The sequence below is a fragment of the Erinaceus europaeus genome, chromosome 14 (assembly GCF_950295315.1).
Source record: "Erinaceus europaeus chromosome 14, mEriEur2.1, whole genome shotgun sequence".
NCBI lineage: Eukaryota > Metazoa > Chordata > Mammalia > Eulipotyphla > Erinaceidae > Erinaceus > Erinaceus europaeus.
The window spans coordinates 67,912,195-67,933,870 of NC_080175.1; the positions used below are offsets into that span (position 1 = coordinate 67,912,195).

Sequence of the window (21,676 nt, forward strand, 5' to 3'; positions counted from 1 at the left end):
GGCTGCTGGGATGGTGGATTTGTAGTGCCAAGCCACAGAGACAACCCTGGTGGCAATTAAAATAAATATATATATATAATTATATATACATAAACACACACAAATATATATATATATATACATATATATATATATACATATATGGAGAGAAAGACAGAGAACCAACAAAAAGCTTTTGTTTGCAAGAACTTTATTCATTAGTGTTTATTATATTAGAAATCAAGACTGAGAACCTATAAGCATACTTATTAACGTATTTGTATTTAATATATGTTGCCTTGTGCCTTATCCTGTGAAAAGAGAAATAGAAAACTGACCCTAAGGGCCTTCTTCATCTCCTCCCTTCCCCTCCCTCTCCAGACTCCTTTGTTTTGATGTAATACACCCTGCCCAGGCCATAGTTCACTTTGTGTTTTCCCTCCCTGTTCCTATTTATTAAGTCTTCCTTATCAGCATGATCATTCAGTATTTGCCCCCCACCCCACCCCAAATGACTTTTTGTTGGTAGGGCCTAATGAATTTTAGTGGCATTTCTTTACTATCACTGACTTTACAACTTCTCCTGCATCACAATTCCTCATGTGTTAGATGACTTGGAATAGCCAACAGACATTGGGGGTCCCATAAAGAGAAAATGGAGCTGGAGGTATATGTAGTTTGGGCCTAGTTAAATATATTTATGCAATTCTTAGTGGCTTCAGCTATTGCCGGCTGCCTATCTCAGTAGAGAAATATTGGTTTGTCAGAAAAGTCATGATGTATTTGTACATAGAAAAATAGCTCATGACTTTTTCAACAGCCCAGTTACTTCCAGAAACTCTCCTACCCAGCCCACACTCTGCTTAAGTGTGAGAGTCTAGATATATCAAATATGAATGGATTGTAATGCACCTGACATCAGTGAGGTAGTAGGGGAAAACTGAAATTAAAGTGTGGGGCTGGGGAACCGGTAATGGCACACCTGGTTGAGCTCACACATTACAATGCACAAGGACCTAGGTTCAAGCCCCTGATCCCCACATGCAGGGGGAAACTTTCACAAGCAGTGAAGCAGTGCTGAAGGTGTCTCCCTTTCTTCCTATCTCCCCTTTCCCTCTCAACTTCTCTCTGTCCTATCAAATTAATATTTTAAAAAACAAATATTCAAAAGAAAATGTGTGGAGATGGAAATAATCTTTTGGAACATTCTCTCAACCCTCAGCTATTTTACAAATGTAAGCAGAGAATTTTGTTCTCTCAATGATTAATCCTTAACACTGAGGATGACACAACTTTTAGTTTCTCTCTCTCTTTTTTTTTATTGGATAGGACAGAGAGAAATTGAGAGAGGAGGGGAAGACAGAGAGGGGAAAGAGAAACCCTGTGACGCGATCCTCCTTCAGGTGGGGAGCTATGGGCTCGAACCAGGATTCTTGTGCAGGTCCTTATGGTTTGTACTATATGTGCTTAACTTGACAAAAGATTTTCATGCCTGAGGTTTAGAGATCTCAGGTTCAAACCTGTACCCAGTACTACCAGCTGTTAAATCTGAGCAGGGCTCTGGTCAGAATAAACAAGCAATACTTCCTGCCTGGAGAAATAGTTCAACTGATACAGCACTGGACTTGGCATGCACATAGTTTAACCCCCTGCTCTCCATGGACCAGAGAGGTGCTCTGACTTCTCTACCAGATACGAAGCTCTCTCTCATTCTTGTGTAATAAATAAAATAAATCTTAAAAAAAAAAAAACCTGGAAGCTATCTGCTGGTAGGAATTATGATGTCTTAAAGATGACTGTAAACTCCTTGCTACTTGTAATAAACAGTGTAATAATAAACTTGTAATAATCCCTCCTCTTGACTTGGATTAGTAAATGGAGAGAGAGAATTACTGTAGCACCACTCCACTGCTCGTGCAACTTCCCCCCTACAAGTGGGGACCAGGGGCTTGAACTCAGGTCCTTGTGCACTGTAATGTGCACATTCATCTGGACGTTAGTTCTTAGTTCTGTAAGTAGAGTCAAATCTGATCCATTCAGAAGGAATCCCATTTTGACACTCTGGATTTTTGACCCAAAAATTGCAGTGTTATTTGGCTTTGTGGTTGCTGAGAAACATCAAGCTTGAAGCTCCTAGTTATTATTGTGTAACTGTGAGTTGACTGAACTCTCACCTTAGTGGATCCTGCTGCAGTAGTATTGAGTCTGAGCCAACCCCTGTAGGTGGGGAGCCTGGGACTGAAACTGGAGTCCTTGTGCAGGTCCTTGTGCTTTGTATTGTGTGCACTTAACCCAGTGTACCACCACTTGGCCCATGACAGCTGTTTTTAAACTATTGGCTGAGTGAAGAGCCTCTCCTCCACATGATCTTTCCTCCTGGATTGGAATTCTTTATCTTTTCTTTCTTTCTTTCTGTTTCTTTCTTTCTTCCTGTTTCTTTTTTCTTTCTTTTTTCTTCCTTCCTTCCTTTCTTTCCTTTTTTTCTTCCTTCTTTCTTCCCTCCTTTGCTCCCTCTCTTCCTCCCTTCCTTCTTTTCATCCTTCCTTCCTTTTCTCTCTCTTCTTTTTTCGACCAGGCTTTTCACTGGAGTCCAGTGCCTGACAAGGAATCCACTGCTACTGGAGGCCATTTTTTCTTTTGTTATAGAGAAGTTGAGAAGGGGGAGACAGAGAGGGAGAGAGAAAGAGAGACAGACACCTGCTACCCTGCTTCACTACTTGTGAAACTTCCTCTTTGCACATGGTGACCAGAAGTTTGGAGACCGGTTCTTGTGCATGGTAACTTGTGTGTTCTCTGGGTGCACCACCACCCAGCCCCTGGATCAGAATTCTACAAGCATTGTATCTGGACACCAAGATGGAGCAGTCTGTGTGCACACAAGCAAGTTCCTTAGCATCTCCTAAGAGCCAGAGGTAAGTTACCCAGCATTAGTCCACCACCTTCTACTAAGCACAGTCACCACCTGGGCCGGTGGGTAGCAACTCAAGTGGAGGCAATCCTGGAGTCTGAGCCCTCAGCCTGTGGATGCGGACAGAAAGTGGGTGAGATGGCATTAGCTTCTCCAGTACCCGGAGGCCTTAGTGTGGGAGAAACCTCCACAGATACTTGGATTTGGGACCAGGACTCTAACACAGTCATCAGAGACCACAGAACCACCACTCAATGGTGTAAGGCTACTGGGATACTGTCCTGGACAGAAGATAAGGACAGGACTATAGTGGAGAACCTGGACTACAGAGAAGACTGTAGTAATGAAATGTGGACTGAGTAATGAAATGTGAGGCTGTGAAAGGGTTACCATTGCAGATGGAGCCATTTTATTTTCCAACATGAGTCAAAACAGACGACATTGAATTTGCTCCCCACTGCATTTTCATCTTATAAAATATATTTGTTACTAAAACCCTTCATAAATCTGCCTTCCCCTTCCAAGGGGAAATAAGCAAGAAGTCAAAAGTTAAAAGGTCATGCACAAAATGGTATAGCCACCAAGAAAATTGTACAAGTCTTCAATTCTTAACACATCTCTACTGATTATTGAAAACAAATTTACGCTTCTAGCACTTGATTTTTCTTCACATATTAATGTCCATCTTTCACAAACAACATTAAGAAAGATTGTGAACTTTTTCACAAAATATAATGGCAAAACCAAACCACGACACTAAGAAAAAAAAACAACAAGCAGAGCATCAATTCTCTTTTATAATTACAAAAACTTTGAGAAAAATAAACTTATCCCAAACCAAACTATCTTCAACATAAACTCTGTAGGCTTCCCGAAGGAGTTCTTGGTGTTCACAGGCTGGCTTAGTTGAATGGCTTTTGTGCATTGTGATTTGAAATTGCTAGTATTCCAAGAAGAATTTCAATATCATTTGTAGCAAAGGCTGAATGAAGGTTACAGTGCAAGTCATTAGAGGATGTAGTCACATCTACAAAGTTTTTGTTGAAACTCAAGTATTTCATCAGAACAGTGGTTGATCCTTTTTTTCCCCCTCTTGATTGATTCCCTTTTCATCTAATAAAGCCCTTTTGAGATCTGAGATTAATTGTCTGTAATTATTTTAGAAGTTGGCTCACAATTTGGGAAGAAATGTCATTTTAAGGAATTCTGGACTTACATGATATTTTTCTTTACTTTCTGAGAGGTAGGTAACCTCAAAATAAGGTCTTGTGCTGTTCCCTTCAAATGTGTTACATAAAAAAAAGAAAGAAAAGGGAAAGAAGGGAGTCGGGCAGTAGTGCAGCGGGTTAAGCACACGTGGCGCCAAGTACAAGGACCGGCGAAAGAATCCCGGTTTGAGCCCCCGGCTCCCCACCTGCAGGGGAGTCGCTTCACAAGCGGTGAAGCAGGTCTTCAGGTGTCTATCTTTCCCTCCCTCACTCTGTCTTCCCCTCCTCTCTCCATTTCTCTCTGTCCTAACAACGACGACATCAATAACAACAACGATAGTAACTACAACAACAATGAAAAACAAGGGTAACAAAAGGGAAAATAAATTTTTTAAAAAAAGGAAAAGAAATAGAAATAAGGGAAGGAAAGAATTAAGGAAGGAAAGAAAAATAATATTAAACAAGGAGGATAGGTAACTCAGACTAACAAAAAGGCTTTTGTGTTTGTCATTGCTAAAGGAATTCACTACCCCAAGCTGACTTTTTCAGACAGAAAAAGACAGAGACAGAAAAGCAGCAGGACACCTCAGCATGCTGGCTTCCCCAGGGTGTTGGGGGCCAGAGCAGGCTCCCTCCCAGGTAAGCTATCTCAACAATCTGAAAATCCTAATTTTTAAGAAAAAAAAAAATCTCTAGTGATGCATGGGTCTGAGTACACAGAATAAGGATACATATATATCCATTTATCTGATTTTAGAGACCCAAGGACAAGGCATCCTAGAGGTTGCAAAATAACTAACCCAAACAGCAAGTTAATTTATAAGAGTCCTATAGACACAGAGGCAGGCACACATACATAGACACACACACACACACATATTACTATGTGTGTGTGTGTGTGTGTTTTATATATGAAATGCTATTGGTATATATAATAAGACATTCAAAATAAATACCCAAATTTTATTCATTCTTTCATTGTCCAAGGTGGCAGATTCCCACCTTTTAGGCAAGAGAAAAGGCTCTCCCTTCTTTCACTGGTGATATAGTTACGGTATTGTTACTCGGCCTCACTGTTCTCTGTGCCTTTGAAGGCAGAAAGTATTGGGGGAGAAGAAGAGGGGCAGGAAGGAGGGCAGAGCCCTCAGTTCAAATCAGACTTGGTGTTTCTTGCTACTTGAGAAATGTCCTCACTGGCAGTGACATCCTTGCCCAACATTAAGCTTAGTTTTTGTCATTTCTGGAAGCAGACAAAAAGGTGAAGAGGCACCCAGGAACAATGTCTTCCCTTTGCCCAGAAGAACCAAAGCCAGAGTTCCTCTGACCACAGAGGCAGCTACGAGCAATGCTACTGAGTCAGCGTAGATGACTTCTCTAGGTCCAGTTATACTTACTAATTATGCTCACTGTTATGCACATATAAACATCTAAACATTTAGGCCCAGTGTATAGTAGTGTTAGTGATTTTATCACTTTCTAGAAAAGTATATGTAAGAATATAATTTTAGATAGTTTTTTTAAATGCCATCATTTTTAAGATCCATTATAGATATTATTCAAAAAAACTTCAGTCTAACTACCTATATTAAATAACATTAAAAATGAACAGTACATTATATATACCAAAATAGCCCCGATGTATAGCAGTGTATGTGAAAAAAGTTGAATTTCAAGAACTAAGCTCACCAAAGACATTTCACATGATCTTCAACTAATATTAAATACATTTTATTTCCTGACTTTGTCAGATGTATGTGCACAGCTCTTAATAATTTCCATCCAAAGTGTTAATTATGAATTAAGTGGCTCATTTGCCTCTTTTTACTGGTTCTGTAATGCAATGCCCATTCTAAATCTAAATAAATTTGCTCCCCAAAGATCCCCCCTAAGGAGACAGAATGATGATTTGTTTTTAAAACCTTAGCAACATACAGATAATCCAGTGCATGCGATCTCTTATTTGCTAGTAATAATAGTGGTAAAAAATAACTTTCAAGTATTATCATCATCCAAATGGACTTACAGCTAGTTAGCTAACAGAATTAGCACTCTAAAGGAAGACAGTCCTTTGAGAAACTCCTTGCCAGAATGCCTTTGCCAGCATTCCCATAGGAAACAAAAGCAACCCCCCACAGAGAAGTGAGGGCAGGTGGCACTTGTACTCAGCACCGACTCCAAGGTGCACGCATTTACTGCCTCAAATCCAAAGCAAACTCCAGCATGTCAAAAAAGAGCCAGCATTTTCTCAAATCACTAAGGTCGCTGTCTCATCCATAGGTGATAGGACTTCTTGGTGCACTCCAGCCCTCCTTCCACTTCCCAGCCCTGCTTTTTGTATCTGTGGGCACTGCTAGTTGTTTGGCTAAAAGGAGAAGGACAAAGAGAATGGCCAGTTTTGAGACCCAGATTCAGTGGCCTTTACACTGAAGTCAGTACATTGCTATATATATATATATATATATGGAGAGAGAGAGAGAGAGAGAGAAATTAATATCTGGTCTACAGTAGTGAGAGATTCCGCAGCTCACAAGCAGCAAGGAGAAATTAGTTGGGGGGGGGGAGTGGGGGAGTGCATGTCCTTTCAAAGCAAGAAAGGCTCAACCATTCTAGGAAGTTTCTCCCTTCACAGGTTTTGATCCAGCCACTTGAAGTAACTGTTCCTAGTCCGGATGCCCACAGAAAAGTCAGTGGGCCAGCTGGTGAAGATCATGCACCCATGGAAGCCATCCTCGAAGTGGTCGAGGGTCACGTCCACGCCGGCACTCTCCAGGCGCTTGGCGTACATGATGCCGTCGTCCCTGAGGATGTCGTGCTCGCAGGTGAGGATGTAGGTCTTGGGCAGGTGCCGCAGGACTTTCTGGTCAGCAAGGAGGGGGGCTGAGCGCACATCCAGCAGCTGAGGCATCTCCTGGAGGATCCTGGCGTTGCCAGAGGCTGGCTGCACTGGCTTGTAGTCCCTGGTGATGGATGTGGGCAAGAGGGAGGTCCAGTTGAGCCGGGCCCGCAGAGCAGTGGCCTCCTCCACATCCAGGGAGGTGTGGTTGTTGACTATCAAGGCCTCCACGAAGTCCTGGCTGCCTTGCAGGTACTCTACCCAGTACTTGATCATGACATGGCGGGGCAGGATGGGGGTGTTGGCATTCTGCTGGTAGGAGGGGGTGTTGAAGTCCAGGGCTTGCAGAACGGGGTAAACCAAAGCTTGCAGTTTGATTTTGCTTCTGAGGCTGGGATCTTGATGAAACTGGAAGAGAGGAAGCCAACATGCTCCCTGATTAGGCATGACTGTTTTGACAGAAGCCACATCTTATAAAGTAGCTGAATGTTTACTCCAGATCAATCAATCAATCAATCAGAAGAAGGGTATAAAAGTTAAAATGCTGCCCACAGCGGGGAGGGAGGGCACACTGAGGAGACAGTGTAAGGGTTATGCAAAAAGAGACTTTCCTGCCTAAGGCTCCAGTCCTAGGTTCAATCCCCAGCATTACCATATGTCACAGATCAACAGTGCTCTGGTCTCTCTCTCACTCTGTACCTTTCTCTCTGTATCTCTCTTTCATTAAAATAAACATTTTAAAAAAATAATTCTAGGTATAGTATTAAGTGATTGAATTTAAGAGTACTTACCAGGGACCAGGTGGTAGCACACCTGGTTAAGCACACATATTATGTGCACAAGGACGCAGGTTTAAGCCCCTGGTCCCCACCTACAGGGGGAAGCTTCATGAGTGATGAAGCAGGGTTGCAGGTGTCTCTCTGTCTCTTTCCCTCTCTATCTCTCTCCCCCCTCTTGATTTCTCTCTATCTCTACCCAGTAATAAATAAATAAATAAATAAATTTAAAAATAAGAGTAACTACCCACCTCTATCTCCCTACCAAATTGCTGAATATTAGACTAATATCCTAAATGCCCAAGCACAGAAGTTGTGGGATACTACTCTACAATCAAAAAGAAAGAAAGAAAAATGGATGGAACTGGAAGCAATCATGTTAACTGAAATAAGAGATGAAAGACAATCACCAGGTGATTTTGTTCATCTGTGGAACAGTGACAACTACAGCAAATGGCCTTTCTAAAAAAAAAAAAAAAAAGTAACCACACTGTCTCTAGGACTTTGTAAGGACTGTGGTGTTTGTGTGAGGGGCAGGGAGGCAGAGCTATGACAGAGAGTGTGGTGACTCATAGACACCACCTATGGCTGTGAGATTATGTCCCTGAAATCTTACAAATTTGGAAAACACCACACCCATCCAAAAATATCTGTGTATATATATATATGCTCTTAGCAGCACAGTTTGCAATAGCCAAAACCTCAAAGCAACCCAGGTGTCCAACAACCGATGAGTGGCTGAGCAAGTTGTGGTATATATACACAATGGAATACTCCTCAGCCGAAAAAAAACGGTGACTCCACCATTTTCAGCCGAACTTGGATGGACCTTGAAAAAATCATGTTGAGTGAAATAAGTCAGAAACAGAAGGATGACTATGGGATTACCTCACTCTCAGACAGAGTTGAAAAACAAGATCAGAAGAGAAAACTCAAGTAGAACCTGAACTGGAACTGGCGTATTGCACCAAAGTAAAAGACTCTGGGGTGGGTGGGGGGAGAATACAGGTCCAAAAAGGATGACAGAGGACCTAGTGGGGATTTTACTGTTATATGGAAAACTGGGAAATGTTATGCATGTACAAACTATTGTATTTACTGTCGAATGTATTGATTCCCAAATAAGAAATTGAAAAAAAATTTGGAAAACACTACTAAATCACTAATAAGCTATGAGGAAAAAAAATAAGAAAGCTATCTGATATTTTAATTTGACCCTAAAAAGTTACAAGGCAACAACCTAGGTCACTGTGATTTAAGCAGAAATATCCCATTTTGCAATCAATCCCAACAGGGAACAGAAGCAGAGGGTGTTTAAACAGATCATATCTCTGGGGTGGAAGGGGAAGGGGCCCTTGAAAATGCTACCCCTTTGTCATCAGGGACTCAGAGATGATATTACTTCTTCTTCATCAGAGCCCTGCTCAGCTGTGGCTGATGGTCATGCTGGGTGGAGTCTGAACCTGGGATTTTGGTGCCTCAGACATGAAAGTCTTTTTGCAGAACCACAGTGCTGTCTCCCCAGCTGATGACACTTGCTTTAACAATCCCACTTTCTATGTGAGAAGGTTCTGGGAAGAATCTCCAGGTGCTGGCACAGGAACAATTTGACTGTCTAGTGGCCACCCCCACTCCCCACCCCCTGGCTAAGCCTCTAAGAGAGGATAAGGGAGTTGTTCGTCCCTGAACATCATGACACCCTGCATCATGACACCTGGGCCAGGCTGTCTGTTACCTGTTGGACCAGGGCAGCTGCCAGGTTTCCCCCAGCACTGTCTCCAGAAACGGCAACTCTGCTAGGATCAACCGAGTACTTCTTTAAGACTTCCGGCTGCAAGAAATAGTTGGTGGAGCGCACAACATCTTCAACTTGTGCAGGGAAAAACACCTTGGGAACCAGCCTGTACCTGTAGAGACAAGAGTCATATTTGTCAATGGGCAACCCTAACCTGTGACATACCACTGATGTGTATGGTCAAACTAGGTACAGAGTTAAAGCAAATATAAAAACAGTCCAGCCATTTCCTTGAAAACCACTCACTTTAGAAAAAGTGATGATTTTCTACTAGCAGTACTTTATTCTTAACTCTCAACTACCAGTAAAGACCACAAAACCAAATACCTATCAGCACCACCACTATCAGAGTAAAACAAAACTTCAAAGGAAAAGGCAGACGTTGATCATTAATCTATGGTGAGAACTACAACCGATTCTGACATTTCATTTTCTATACTTTATTTACTTTAATGAGATACACACACACACACACACACACACACACACACATACACACACACACACACACACACACACACACACACACACACGCGCGCGCGCGCCAAAGCCTTACTCAGGTCTGGCTTGATGGTGGTGTGAGGGATTGAATCTGGGACATCAGAGCATTGAGCATGAAAGTCTCTTGCATAACCATTATGCTGTCTCCTCAGCTCTGGATTCTGACATTTTATGTCTGAAGTCAGTGTTGCCTTTGCAACATTCAGGCTTAGAAGGGGGTAGGACAGCTCAACCACTTCATCAGTCTCCCTTTTAATGAGTCCATATCAAATTTTGCATCATTTGCTTGATAAGCAAGGTGGAATATACAAGAACACACACTTTAACAGGTTCGAGAACACTTGCAGGAGGGGAAGATTCATGAACAGAGGAGAGGTGTTATGATGTCTCTTCTCTGTCTGTCTCTAACCCTCTATGTTGAGAAAAGAAAGATAAAATGGCTGCTGGGAGGCTGGGAGTATGGATTAACCTGTCAACACCCAGATTCCAGCAGAAAAGCAATTACAGAAGCCAGAACTCCCACCTTCTGCACCCCATAAATATCTTTGTTCCATACTTCCAGAGGGATAAAGAATAGTGAAGCTTCCAGCAGAGGGAATGGGATGTGAAACTCTGGTAGTGGGAATTGTGTGGAATTATATGCCCCTCATATCCCAATCTTGCCAATCATTATTAAATCACTAATAAAATAATAATGATTTTAACAAGGCTGTTGGGAGTGGCCAAGTTGTGCAGGTCCCTGGCAATAGCCCAGGTGGCAAAATAAAAAAGTAAAAGAAAAATTAAGGGTGGTGTAAATAGCATAGTGGTTATGCAAACAGACTCTCCTGCTTGAGGTTACAAAGTCCTATGCATGGTCAGTCCCCGAACCACCATAAGCCAGAGCGGAGCAGTACTCTGGTGAAGGAAAAAAAAAAAAGATAGAGTGGTCTGTTGTGAGGTGGTTCATCAGATTTGAGAACACAAGGTTCTGAGTTTGATTCCCAGAGTGATACTTTGTGCCAGATACATGTGCCAGTGATACATGTGCCAGAGTGATACTTTGGTTTTCTGTTCTTTATTGTGCTATTATTATTTTTTAACATAAGGTTGACATTATTAAATAAAAATCTGATAATATTTTAGGACTCAGGTCTTTGGGTTTACATTTTTTTAATTTGCACATTTATTCTTGGAAACTAATTTTTTTTCTGAGCCATTCTACACAAGGCCACTCATATTCCCCATCCAAAATCCAGTTAACTAAATATCTTTTCTATATCAATAATACTGTATTAGAAACTTCAAAGTGGTTAAGAAAACAGACTTACATTGTTCTTACCACAGAAAAATGATAAAACTGTGTGAGGTTACAGAGGCTCTGGACGGTGCTGCAGTGGGAATCATTTGATATGCTTGTATCAAATCAGCACCTGGCAATGCTTTAGTCAGGCAGGCTTTGCATGTGACATTGTATTTGTTTCGGATACACAACATAGCAATTTCATGCAGGCACGGCAAAATGAGACCTGGTAGTTTAGTCCTCATTCCTCATTAGGCAATTATAATATACAGTATAGCTGTACAGCTGGTTGGTTTTTTTTTTTTTTTTTTTTTGGTGTGTGCGTGGGTTTTTTTGTTTGTTTGTTTGTTTTGTTTTTGTTTTTTCACCAGGGTTATCGCTGAGGCTCGGTGACTGCATGACAAATACACTGCTCTTGGCAGTCTTTTTTCTTTCTTTTTTCCCCCTTCTTTCTTTTATTTGATAAGATAAAGAGAAACTGAAAGAGGAAGGAGAAATAGAGAAAGAGAGACATTTGCAGCCCTGCTTTACCACTTGTGAAGTTTCCTCCCCTGCAGGTGGGAACTGGGGGCTGGAACCCCAGGGCTTTGTGCATGGTGATATGTATAATCCACTGGGTGTTTGACCACTGGGCCCCCCAATTCAGCATTCTTAAATTATAGTCACCACCCTGTCCATTCCATTTTATGGTTTACTTATTTCACAGCTAGAAGCCTGTCCCTCTTCCCCTCCCTCTAGATGCGGTTATTGATAAATTACAACACTTTAAAGTTCCAAATGTAATTTTAAAAACTACCTTAATAGTTGCCTTATAACAGATAGCTTTTCTAATTTCTTGCTAATTTTTCCATCTGTAGTGATCAATTAATTCATCTATTTGGCTTTTTTTTTTAAACCAGAGTACTGCTTGGTTCTAGCTTATGGTGACATTGGGGATTGGACCTGGGATGTCAGAGGCTCAGGTCTGAATGTCCTTTGCGTCACCCTTATGCTATCCTCTGACCCCCGCATCCAACTCATCCAAAATGTTTTATTTTATCTAGTTTTCACTGTCTAACAGAACTTTGGTGGTGGGTTTGATATGGAACTATACATTGCAATCTTAAAATACTGTAACCCACTATAAATCACAAATAATAAATGGAGTAAAATAAAAAAAAAAACACTGTCTACACAATTTCATCTACTAATGGGAAAGCAGAGTAAGATGACATGATAACCACTAGGTGGAGTCATCTCACAAAACACTCTTTTAGTCCCATTGTGGGATGCAATCTTGATTTTACTGCAGTATCCATTACCAGGCTAAATTCTCAATTCTTTCACCTAAGTGAAAACAGATACAGTGGCTTTGCACAAAGCTCAACCTGTGAGACTACAGGCTTTGCATATCTGAGGCTCTTGGTTCAAGCCCCAACACTGCATGTACCAGTGTTTATCTCTTTCTTATGAAACACTCTCATATGAATTTTTTTTAAAAAAAAAAGAACTTTTACTAGAATTTTTTTTCCAATTTTAACTAGTACACTGGCTTAGCTCTGGCTTACAGTGGCATTGAGGATTGAACCCGGGAAGTGGAGGCCTAAGGTATAGAATTCTTTTATTTTTAAGCTTTTTATTACTTTTACTTATTTATTGGACAGAGAAAGCCAGAAATTGAGAGGGAAGGGGGGGGGAGGATATCAAGGAAGAGAGAGAGAGAGACACCAGCAGCACTTCTTCACTACTCACAAAGCTTTCCCCCTGCAGGTGGGGACCGGAGACTCGAACCTGGGTCCTTGCACATTGTAACATGTATGCTCAACCAGGTGTACCACCACCTGACCCCTAGAATTCTTTTTGTATAGTCTTTATGCTATCTCCCCAGCTGTAATAAAGTGGATCTTTACAAAACAGATACATTTCAAGGCTCAGGTTGTAAAAATAAAGGTCTTTTTGTTTAGTGGGTTCTAAATATCACAATAAACTTCTCCTGGTTGAATAGGGGGTCAGAATCTATTCTTCTAGTACACATACAAGATTCATGTTCCAAATTTGTTTTACAGAAGTCTTAGTGACTTTTTTAAATTTTTAATTTCTTTTTTAACTTCATTTTGTTTGATAGGACAGAGAAATTTAGAGGGAAGAGATAGGAAGAGAGAGAGAAAGAGAAAGAGAGAGAGAGAGAGAGACCTGTAGCTCTGCTTCACCACTCATAAAGCTTCCCCTTACAGGTGGGGACCTGGGGCCTGAACCCAGGTCCTTGTGCACTGTAATGTGTGGTACCCTAATCTAGAAAATGTGCTAATGCCTCAAATCTTATCAACTGGTGAACAACTAGTTCAGTTAACAGAATCAACATACTTAAAAATGGGACAGGTTTTGACAGAAAAATCTTCCTGTGTGATGTATTTTTCCATGTAAAAATGCACCGTGACTTTTCTGAAACCCTAATGTTTTCCCATATTCAGTGAGAAGGGACACAATTTGCATTGACCGGAGACAACAGTGAAACCAGATATTGCTGAGGTCACCTAGAACAAGATGAGTGTTTAAGGTCACCAGACCAGATAAGCATAAGGGTTGTGTAGACACCAGATAAGCATAAGGGACATCTCTACAGACTCACAAGACTGGATGTGGGGAAGGTAGTTTGGAGCAGCAGATCCACAGGAAGCAGGTAGGGAAATTAAATTTCCGCTGCTTTTGGTTAAGAGTTATGTCCCTGCAATGGGGTTCAGGTTTGATTTGGGGTTTGTTTGTTTGTTTGTTTGTTTGTTTTTACCAGAGCACTCCTCAGCTTTGGCTTATGGTGGTGTGGGAGACGGAACCTGAGACTTCGAAGCCTCAGGCATAAAAGTCTCTTTGCATAAACATCATGCTGTCTACCCCCACCCTTGATTTGATTTTTTTTTTTTAACTTCAAAGCTGTTGATTTTTGTAGCTAATGACATTGTGTGGCAACTGAAGTCTCTTGTCTGCAGGGCTGTAATTCTGCACTGCTATTTGGAAGCCTGTCAGTCACTGCTGAGCATCATTACGCTGACGATTTCACACTGTACAAAAATCATCTTGTTCCTGTCAGGTAAGGCGTCTCACCAGGGGTCCGACAGATAACTTTCACTCAAATGTCAGAGCCATGGCACACCTGGTAGAGTACACAAATTAGTGAGGACCCAGGTTCAAGCTCCCAGTCCCCGTATGCAAAGGGGAAGCTTCCATGAGTGGTGGAGTGAGGCTGTAGATGTCTCTCCTCTCACAAAGCCCAACCTCTATCAAAAGAAAAAGGAAAAATATGCCACCGGGAGCAGTGGAATCATGAAGACAGCAAGCCCTGGGAAACCTTTGGGCTTAAGGATGAGAACATGAGTCTCGAAGAGGATATATAACTTCACTGTCTGCAAATGCCGGGAAGCAGGACAGCCATCACATAAATTCACAACTGACTTCAAAACCTAAGTGACCCCCTACTTTTTTTAAACTTCCTTTTCAAATTTATTTTTAGATCTTATTGTATTTATTTATGTGTTTTTTGGATAGAGACAGAGGGAAATCAAGATGGAAGGGGGAGACAGAGAAAGAGAGAGATGGTCGGGCTGTAGTGCACTGGGTAAAGTGCACATAGTATGAAGAACAAGGACCTGCGCAAGGATCCCACTTCAAGCCCCCAGCTCCCAGCTCCCAGCTCCCAGCTGCAGAGGGGTTGCTTCACAAACAGTGAAGCAGGACTGCAGGTGTCTCTCTTCCCCTCCTATCTCATAGACTCTAGGAGCAGTGGGTTTGTAGTGCAGGCACCGAGCCCCAGCAATAACCCTGGAGGCAAGAGAGAGAGAGAGAGAGAGAGACAGAGAAAACAGCCATGCTTCACCACTTGTGAAGTTTTTCCCTTAAAGGTGGGGACCAGGGACTTGAACCCAGGTTCTCAAGATAATGTGTGCACTCTGCTGGGTGAGTCACCACCTAGTCCCTAAAGCAACTGAAGTGCAGCCAGAGTTCAAAGACATCAGTTAAACCACGTTCCCACACATTTGTGAGCATATCTCCCCACTCCTGTTCCCACAGCATTTGTTAGTGTCTCTTCATCTCCCAGCAATTCCTCATCAAATGCAAACTGCATCCATCCCCTCAAGTGCTACTTCTAGGAAGCCTCTCAGCACCGAGGAGAAAGTAACTCTTCTTCCGTGGAGCCCCTCCAGCCTCCCTGACAAGAGGCCACTGCAGAGATAACCTAAGCTTCCCTTAACCTCACCTCCACAGAGTTCTACCCCATCAAGGAAAGATAAGAACAGGCTTGGGGTATAGATCGGCATGTCAACGCCCATGTCCAGCAGAGAAGCAATTACAGAAGCCAGAACTCCTTCCTTCTGCACCCCATAAAGATCTTTGGTCCATACTCCCAGAAGGAAAAAAAGAGTAGGGAACATTCCAATGGAAGGGAGGGGATGTGAAACTCTGGTGGTGGGAGCTGTGTGGAATTGTACCCCTCTTTTCTCACAATCTTTTTTTTTTCTTTTTTGCCTCCAAGGTACTGCTGGGGCTCAGTGCCTATGAATCCACTGCTCCTGGAGGCCTTTTTTCCCATTTTTGTTGTTCTTGTTATTATTGTTGGATAGGTCAGAGAGAAATTTAGAGAGGATGGGAAGACAGGGAAAGATAGACACCTGCAGACTTGCTTCACCACTTGTGAAGCAACCCCCCTTCAGAAGGGGAGCCAGAGGTTCAAACTGGGATCCTTATGCTTTGTGCCATGTGTGCTACTGCCTGACCCCCTTATCCCACAATCTTGTCAATCATTTTTAAATCACTAATTTAAAAAAAAAAAGAAAAAAGAAAATAGAAAGTGGCAAAGATTACTGAAGAGCTAGATATATAGGGGTTGGGTGGTGGTACACTGGGTTGAGAACACATGTTACAGTGCACAGGGACCTGGGTTCAAGCCCCTGGTCTCCACTGGTGGTGGTGGGGTTAGCTCCATGAGTTGTAGATCAGGACTGCAGGTGTCTTTCATTATCTGCCTCTCTATCTCCCTTCCCCCTTGTTTTCTGTCTCTACCCAACTGAATACATATAAATTTTTTTGAAAAAAATAGTTGGAATGAGTATTTACCAAAATTAGGAATGGAGTGTGCTAATCATGCCCTGTATTATTTAGGAACAGTGACCAGGAACATGGGACTCTGAGTGGCTGGGCAAACTGCTCTAAGTCAAAGTAGGTATACAGAGATCAACTAGGAATACCAAAGGAGACCACCTGGGACCGAAACAAGACAGGACTAGAACGACCTCAGGAACCCACCAAATCACCAGTGAGTGCAAACACATGTGGCTGGTGGACAGAGAGGAGCCTAGAGAGAGATTAAGTGGCTGATAACAGTCTGGCAGTTTATCAGAGACACCACCTCCAGTCTGTTCCACCAACAAAGGGACGGCTGAAGGGAGGAGAGGACTCCCTGGAGAATCACCAAGTGCATCTCTGAGTCTCCATTGCTACTGCCCTCAGAATCTGGAGCAGCGGCAGGGAGGGACACCAGGGGACAGAGATCTAACCAGGAAACTCAGGAGAAGACCTATACCTCAGTGGCATAGAGGTGGGGCTGTGAAAGTCTCTTTGCATAACCACTGGATTATCTCTGCCACACCCTGCTTTATCTCTTGGTCAGGAGTCAGTGATTAAGCTAAGAAGCCTACTTATAGTTTAAAAGCCCTCAGGCTCCCATAGTCTACAGGGAAGAAAAAGCACAAAAGAGGCTTTTAAGCCACTGAGCTCCAAATCAGGGATTAAAATACTATTGAAACAACTGTTAACTTCCACCACTGTGAACCCTTTAATTACCTTACTTAGACACAAGTCAATCCAGGAAATAGTGATTAGTAATTTGAAAAGTACTGAGAGAGGGAACTCATAACATAATATATAAAATGGTTAAACGAACAAGAAGAAATACTGGAGAAACAAGCCAGGACAACAGTCCAGCAAAAAGCCCCCCAAAGGGTGAAGCACAAAATAATGAGGTCAACATCCAAACACTAGCTAAGGAAATAATCACAGGAGTGAGTCAAGACTTTGAAAGGATTGTAATCAGAAATACAGGAACAACAAATGAGACTCTGAAAGAAAACACTAATTATCTCAAGGTTATTAGAGAGCTGAAAGCTGAAATAGCTGAGCTAAGAACACAACTAGCTGAACAAGCTAAAACAGTATCAGAATAGGGTAACAAAATAGATGAACTCCAGAAAACAGTAGAGGGGAAAGAGAATAGAATCAATGAGGCTGAAGACAGAATTAGCAAGGTTGAGGACAAATTAGATACAACTAGAAAAGAAGTAAGAGATCTCAAAAAGAGATTAAGAGATACTGAAAACAACAGAGTCCTATGGATGACTTCAAAAGAAATAATATATGCATTATTACCAGAGGAAGAAAGAGGGAGAGGAAGGAAGCATTCTTCAGGCCATAATAGCTGAAAACTTCTCTAGTATAGGTAATATCAAAGACATAAAGATTCAAGAAGCCCAGAGGGTCCCAAACAGAATTAACCCAGACTTAAAGACACCAAGACACATCCTATTTAGAATGGAAAGGAATAAGGATAGAGAAAGGATCCTGAAGGATGCAAGAGAAAAACAAAGAGTCACCTACAGAGAAAAACCCATAAGATTAGCAGCAGACTCCTCCACACAAACACTACAGGCCAGAAGAGAATAATGGCAAGATATCTGTCGAGTGCTCAATGAGAAAGGCTTTCAACCAAGAATACTGTATCCTGCTAGACTATCATTCAGACTAGATGGAGGCATCAAAACCTTCTCAGACAAACAACAGTTGAAGGAATCCACTATCACCAAGCCTGCCCTGAAAGAAGTTCTGAAAGGTCTCCTACAAACAGTCAGACCACCATGAATAAGCCATATATCAATCAGAACACTCTAAAATTCTATAAGAATGGCATTAAAATGTCTTCAATCTTTGATATCAATAAATATCAATGGTCTGAATTCACGTATTAAAAAACACAGAGTAGTAAGATGGATCAGAAAATACAACCCAATAATATGCTGTCTACAGGAAACCCACCTAACTCATCAAGACAAACACAGACTTAAAGTGAAAGGATGGAAAACTATCATACAAGCCAATGGGTCACAAAAAAGGGCAGGAACAACTATTCTCATATCTGACACGATAGACTTTAAAATAGATAAAATTAAAAAAGATAGGGATGGACACTACTTAATGCTCAGAGGATCAGTCAATCAAGAGGACTTAATTATTAACATCTATGCACCCAATGAGAAGCCATCTAAATACATCAAATGTCTACTGAAAGAGCTATAGCAAAATATTAACAGCAACACAGTCATAGTAAGGGACTTCAACACCCCACTCTCTCAGCTTGACAGATCATCCAGGCAGAAAATCAATAAAGACATGAGGAAGCTAAATGAGGAGATAGATAAACTAGAACTATTAGACATTTTCAGTCATTCATCCCAAGAAACTGATTCCAGTTTTTACGCATTTTACTCAAGTCCACATGGGTCATTCTCAAGGATCAACCATATGTTAGGCCACAAAGACAGCATCATCAAATTCAAGAGCATTGAACTCATCCCAAGCATCTTCTCAGACCACATTGGAATTAAACTAACACTTAACAATCAACAAAAGATTAGTAATAGTCCCAAAATGTGGAAGCTCAACAGTACACTTCTTAACAACATCTGGGTCAAAGAGGAAATCAAGGAAGAAATCAAAATGTTTCGAGACTTCAATGAAAATGAAGACACAAGCTATCAAAATATTTGGGACACAGCTAAGGCAGTACTAAGAGGGAAGTTCATAGCTATACAAGCACACATTAGGAAACAAGAAAAAGCACAAATAAACAGCCTGATTGCACATCTTAAAGATCTAGAAGAAGAAGAACAAAGGAACCCTAAAGCAACCAGAAGGACAGAAATCACTAAAGTTAGGGCAGAAATAAATAACATTGAGAATAAGGAAACCATACAAAAGATCAATGAAAGTAAATGTTGGTTCTTCAAAAGAGTGAACAAAATCGACAAACCTTTAACCAGACTCACAAAACAAAGAAGGGAGAAGACCCAAATAAATCGGATTGTAAATGAAGGAGGATATATCACAACAGACACCGCAGAAATTCAACATATCATGAAAGGTTTCTATGAATAACTATATGCCACCAAGCTAGAGAACCTGGAAGAAATGGACGATTTCCTACATACCTACCAACTTCCAAAACTAAGTAAAGAGGAAGTGGATAACATGAACAGGCCCATCACAGCTAATGAAATTGAAACAGTTATCAAGCACCTTCCCAAAAATAAAAGTCCTGCACCAGATGGTTTTACAAATGAATTCTACAAAACCTTCAAGGAAGAGTTAATACCTCTACTTTTAAAAATCTTCCAGAAGACTGAAGACACTGGAGTACTCCCTTCCAGCTTCTATGAAGCCAATATCACTCTGATACCAAAAGCAGACAGGGACACAACCAAAAAAGAAAACTACAGACCAATATCTCTGATGAACATAGATGCGAAAATATTGAACAAAATTCTAGCCAACCAATATAGCAGTATATTCAAAAGATTGCTCATCTTGACCAAGTGGGGTTTATCCCATGCATTCAGGTTGGTTTAATATATGTAAATCCATCAACATGATCCACCACATCAACAAAAGCAAGACCAAAAATCACATGGTCATATCAATAGATGCAGAGAAAGACTTTGACAAAATACAACATCCCTTTATGATCAAAACACTACAAAAAATGGGAATAGATGGAAAATTCCTCAAGATAGCGGAGTCTATATATAGCAAACTTACAGCCAACATCATACTCAATGGTGAAAAACTGGAAGCATTTCCACTTACATCAGGTACTAGACAGGGCTGCCCACTATCACCATTACCATTCAACATAGTGTCGGAAGTTCTTGCCATAGCAATCAGGCAGGAGCAAGGAATTAAAGGCATACAGATTGGAAGAGAAGAAGTCAAACTCTCCCTATTTGCAGATGACATGATAGTATACATAAAAAAACCTAAGGAATCCAGCAAGAAGCTTTTGGATATCATCAGGCAATACAGTAAGGTGTCAGGCTACAAAATTAACATTCAAAAGTCAGTGGCATTCCTCTATGCAAACACTAAGTTAGAAGAAGTTGAAATCCAGAAATCAATTCTCTTTACGTTAGCAACAAAAACAATAAAATATCTAGGAGTAAATCTAACCAAAGAAGTGAAAGACTTGTATACTGAAAATTATGAGTCACTACTCAAGGAAACTGAAAAAGACACAAAGAAATGGAAAGATATTCCATGTTCATGGGTTGGCAGAATTACCACCATCAAAATGAATATACTACCCGAGGCCATCTACAAATTTAATTAATGCTATCCCCGTCAGGATCCCAACCACTTCTTTTTAGGAGAATAGAACAAATGCTACAAATGTTTATCTAGAACTAGAAAAAACCTAGAATTGTCAAAACAATCTTGAGAAGAAAGAACAGAACTGGAGTCATCACACTCCCAGATCTCAAATTGTATTATAGGGCCATTGTCATCAAAACTGCTTGGTACTGGAACATGAATAGACACACTGACCAGTGGAATAGAACTGAGAGCCCAGAAGTAAGCCCCCTCACCTATGGACATCTAATCTTTGACAAAGGTGCCTAAACTATTAAATGGGGAAAGCAGAGTCTCTTCAACAAATGGTGTTGGCAAAAATGGGTTGAAGTATGCAGAAGAATGAACTGAAACACTATATTTCACTAAATACAAAAGTAAACTCCAAGTGGATCAAGGACTTGGATGTTAGATCACAAACTATCAGATACTTAGAGGAAAATATTGGCAGAACAACTCTTTTCTGCATAAATTTTAAAGACATCCTCAATGAAACTAATTCAATTACAAAGAAGACTAAGACAAGCATAAACTTATGGGACTACATAACATTAGAAAGCTTCTGCACAGCTAAAGAAACTACTACCCAACCTTGAAAAAATCATGTTGAGTGAAATAAGTCAGAAACAGAAGGATGAATATGGGATGATCTCACTCTCAGGCCGAAGTTGAAAAACAAGATTAGAAAAGAAAACACAATTAGAACCTGAACTGGAGTTGGCGTATTGCACCAAAGTAAAAGACTCTGGGGTGGGTGTGTGGGTGAGGAGAATACAGGTCCATGAAAGATGATGAATGACATAGTGGGGGTTGTACTGTTAAATGGGAATCTGGGGAATGTTATGCATGTACAAACTATTGTATTTACTGTTGAATGTAAAGCATTAATTCCCCAATAAAGAAATAAATTATTTAAAAAAAAAAAAAGAAACTACTACCCAAACCAAGAGACCCCTCATAGAATGGGAGAA

General features: G+C 41.1%; 1 protein-coding gene across 1 annotated transcript in view; it reads right to left on the reverse strand.

Moving 5' to 3' along the window:
* Positions 1–3,273: 3,273 nt before the first annotated feature.
* The window catches only part of NCEH1 (neutral cholesterol ester hydrolase 1), a 63,048-nt gene continuing 44,645 nt past the window's right edge, over positions 3,274–21,676 (reverse strand). The window contains exons 4-5 of the mRNA XM_007517952.3: positions 9,440–9,611; positions 3,274–7,336 (exon numbers count right to left, since the gene is read on the reverse strand). Coding sequence (XP_007518014.1) covers positions 6,719–7,336; positions 9,440–9,611 — 790 coding nt within the window. The 3' untranslated portion in view covers positions 3,274–6,718. The remainder of the gene's footprint in view (positions 7,337–9,439; positions 9,612–21,676) is intronic.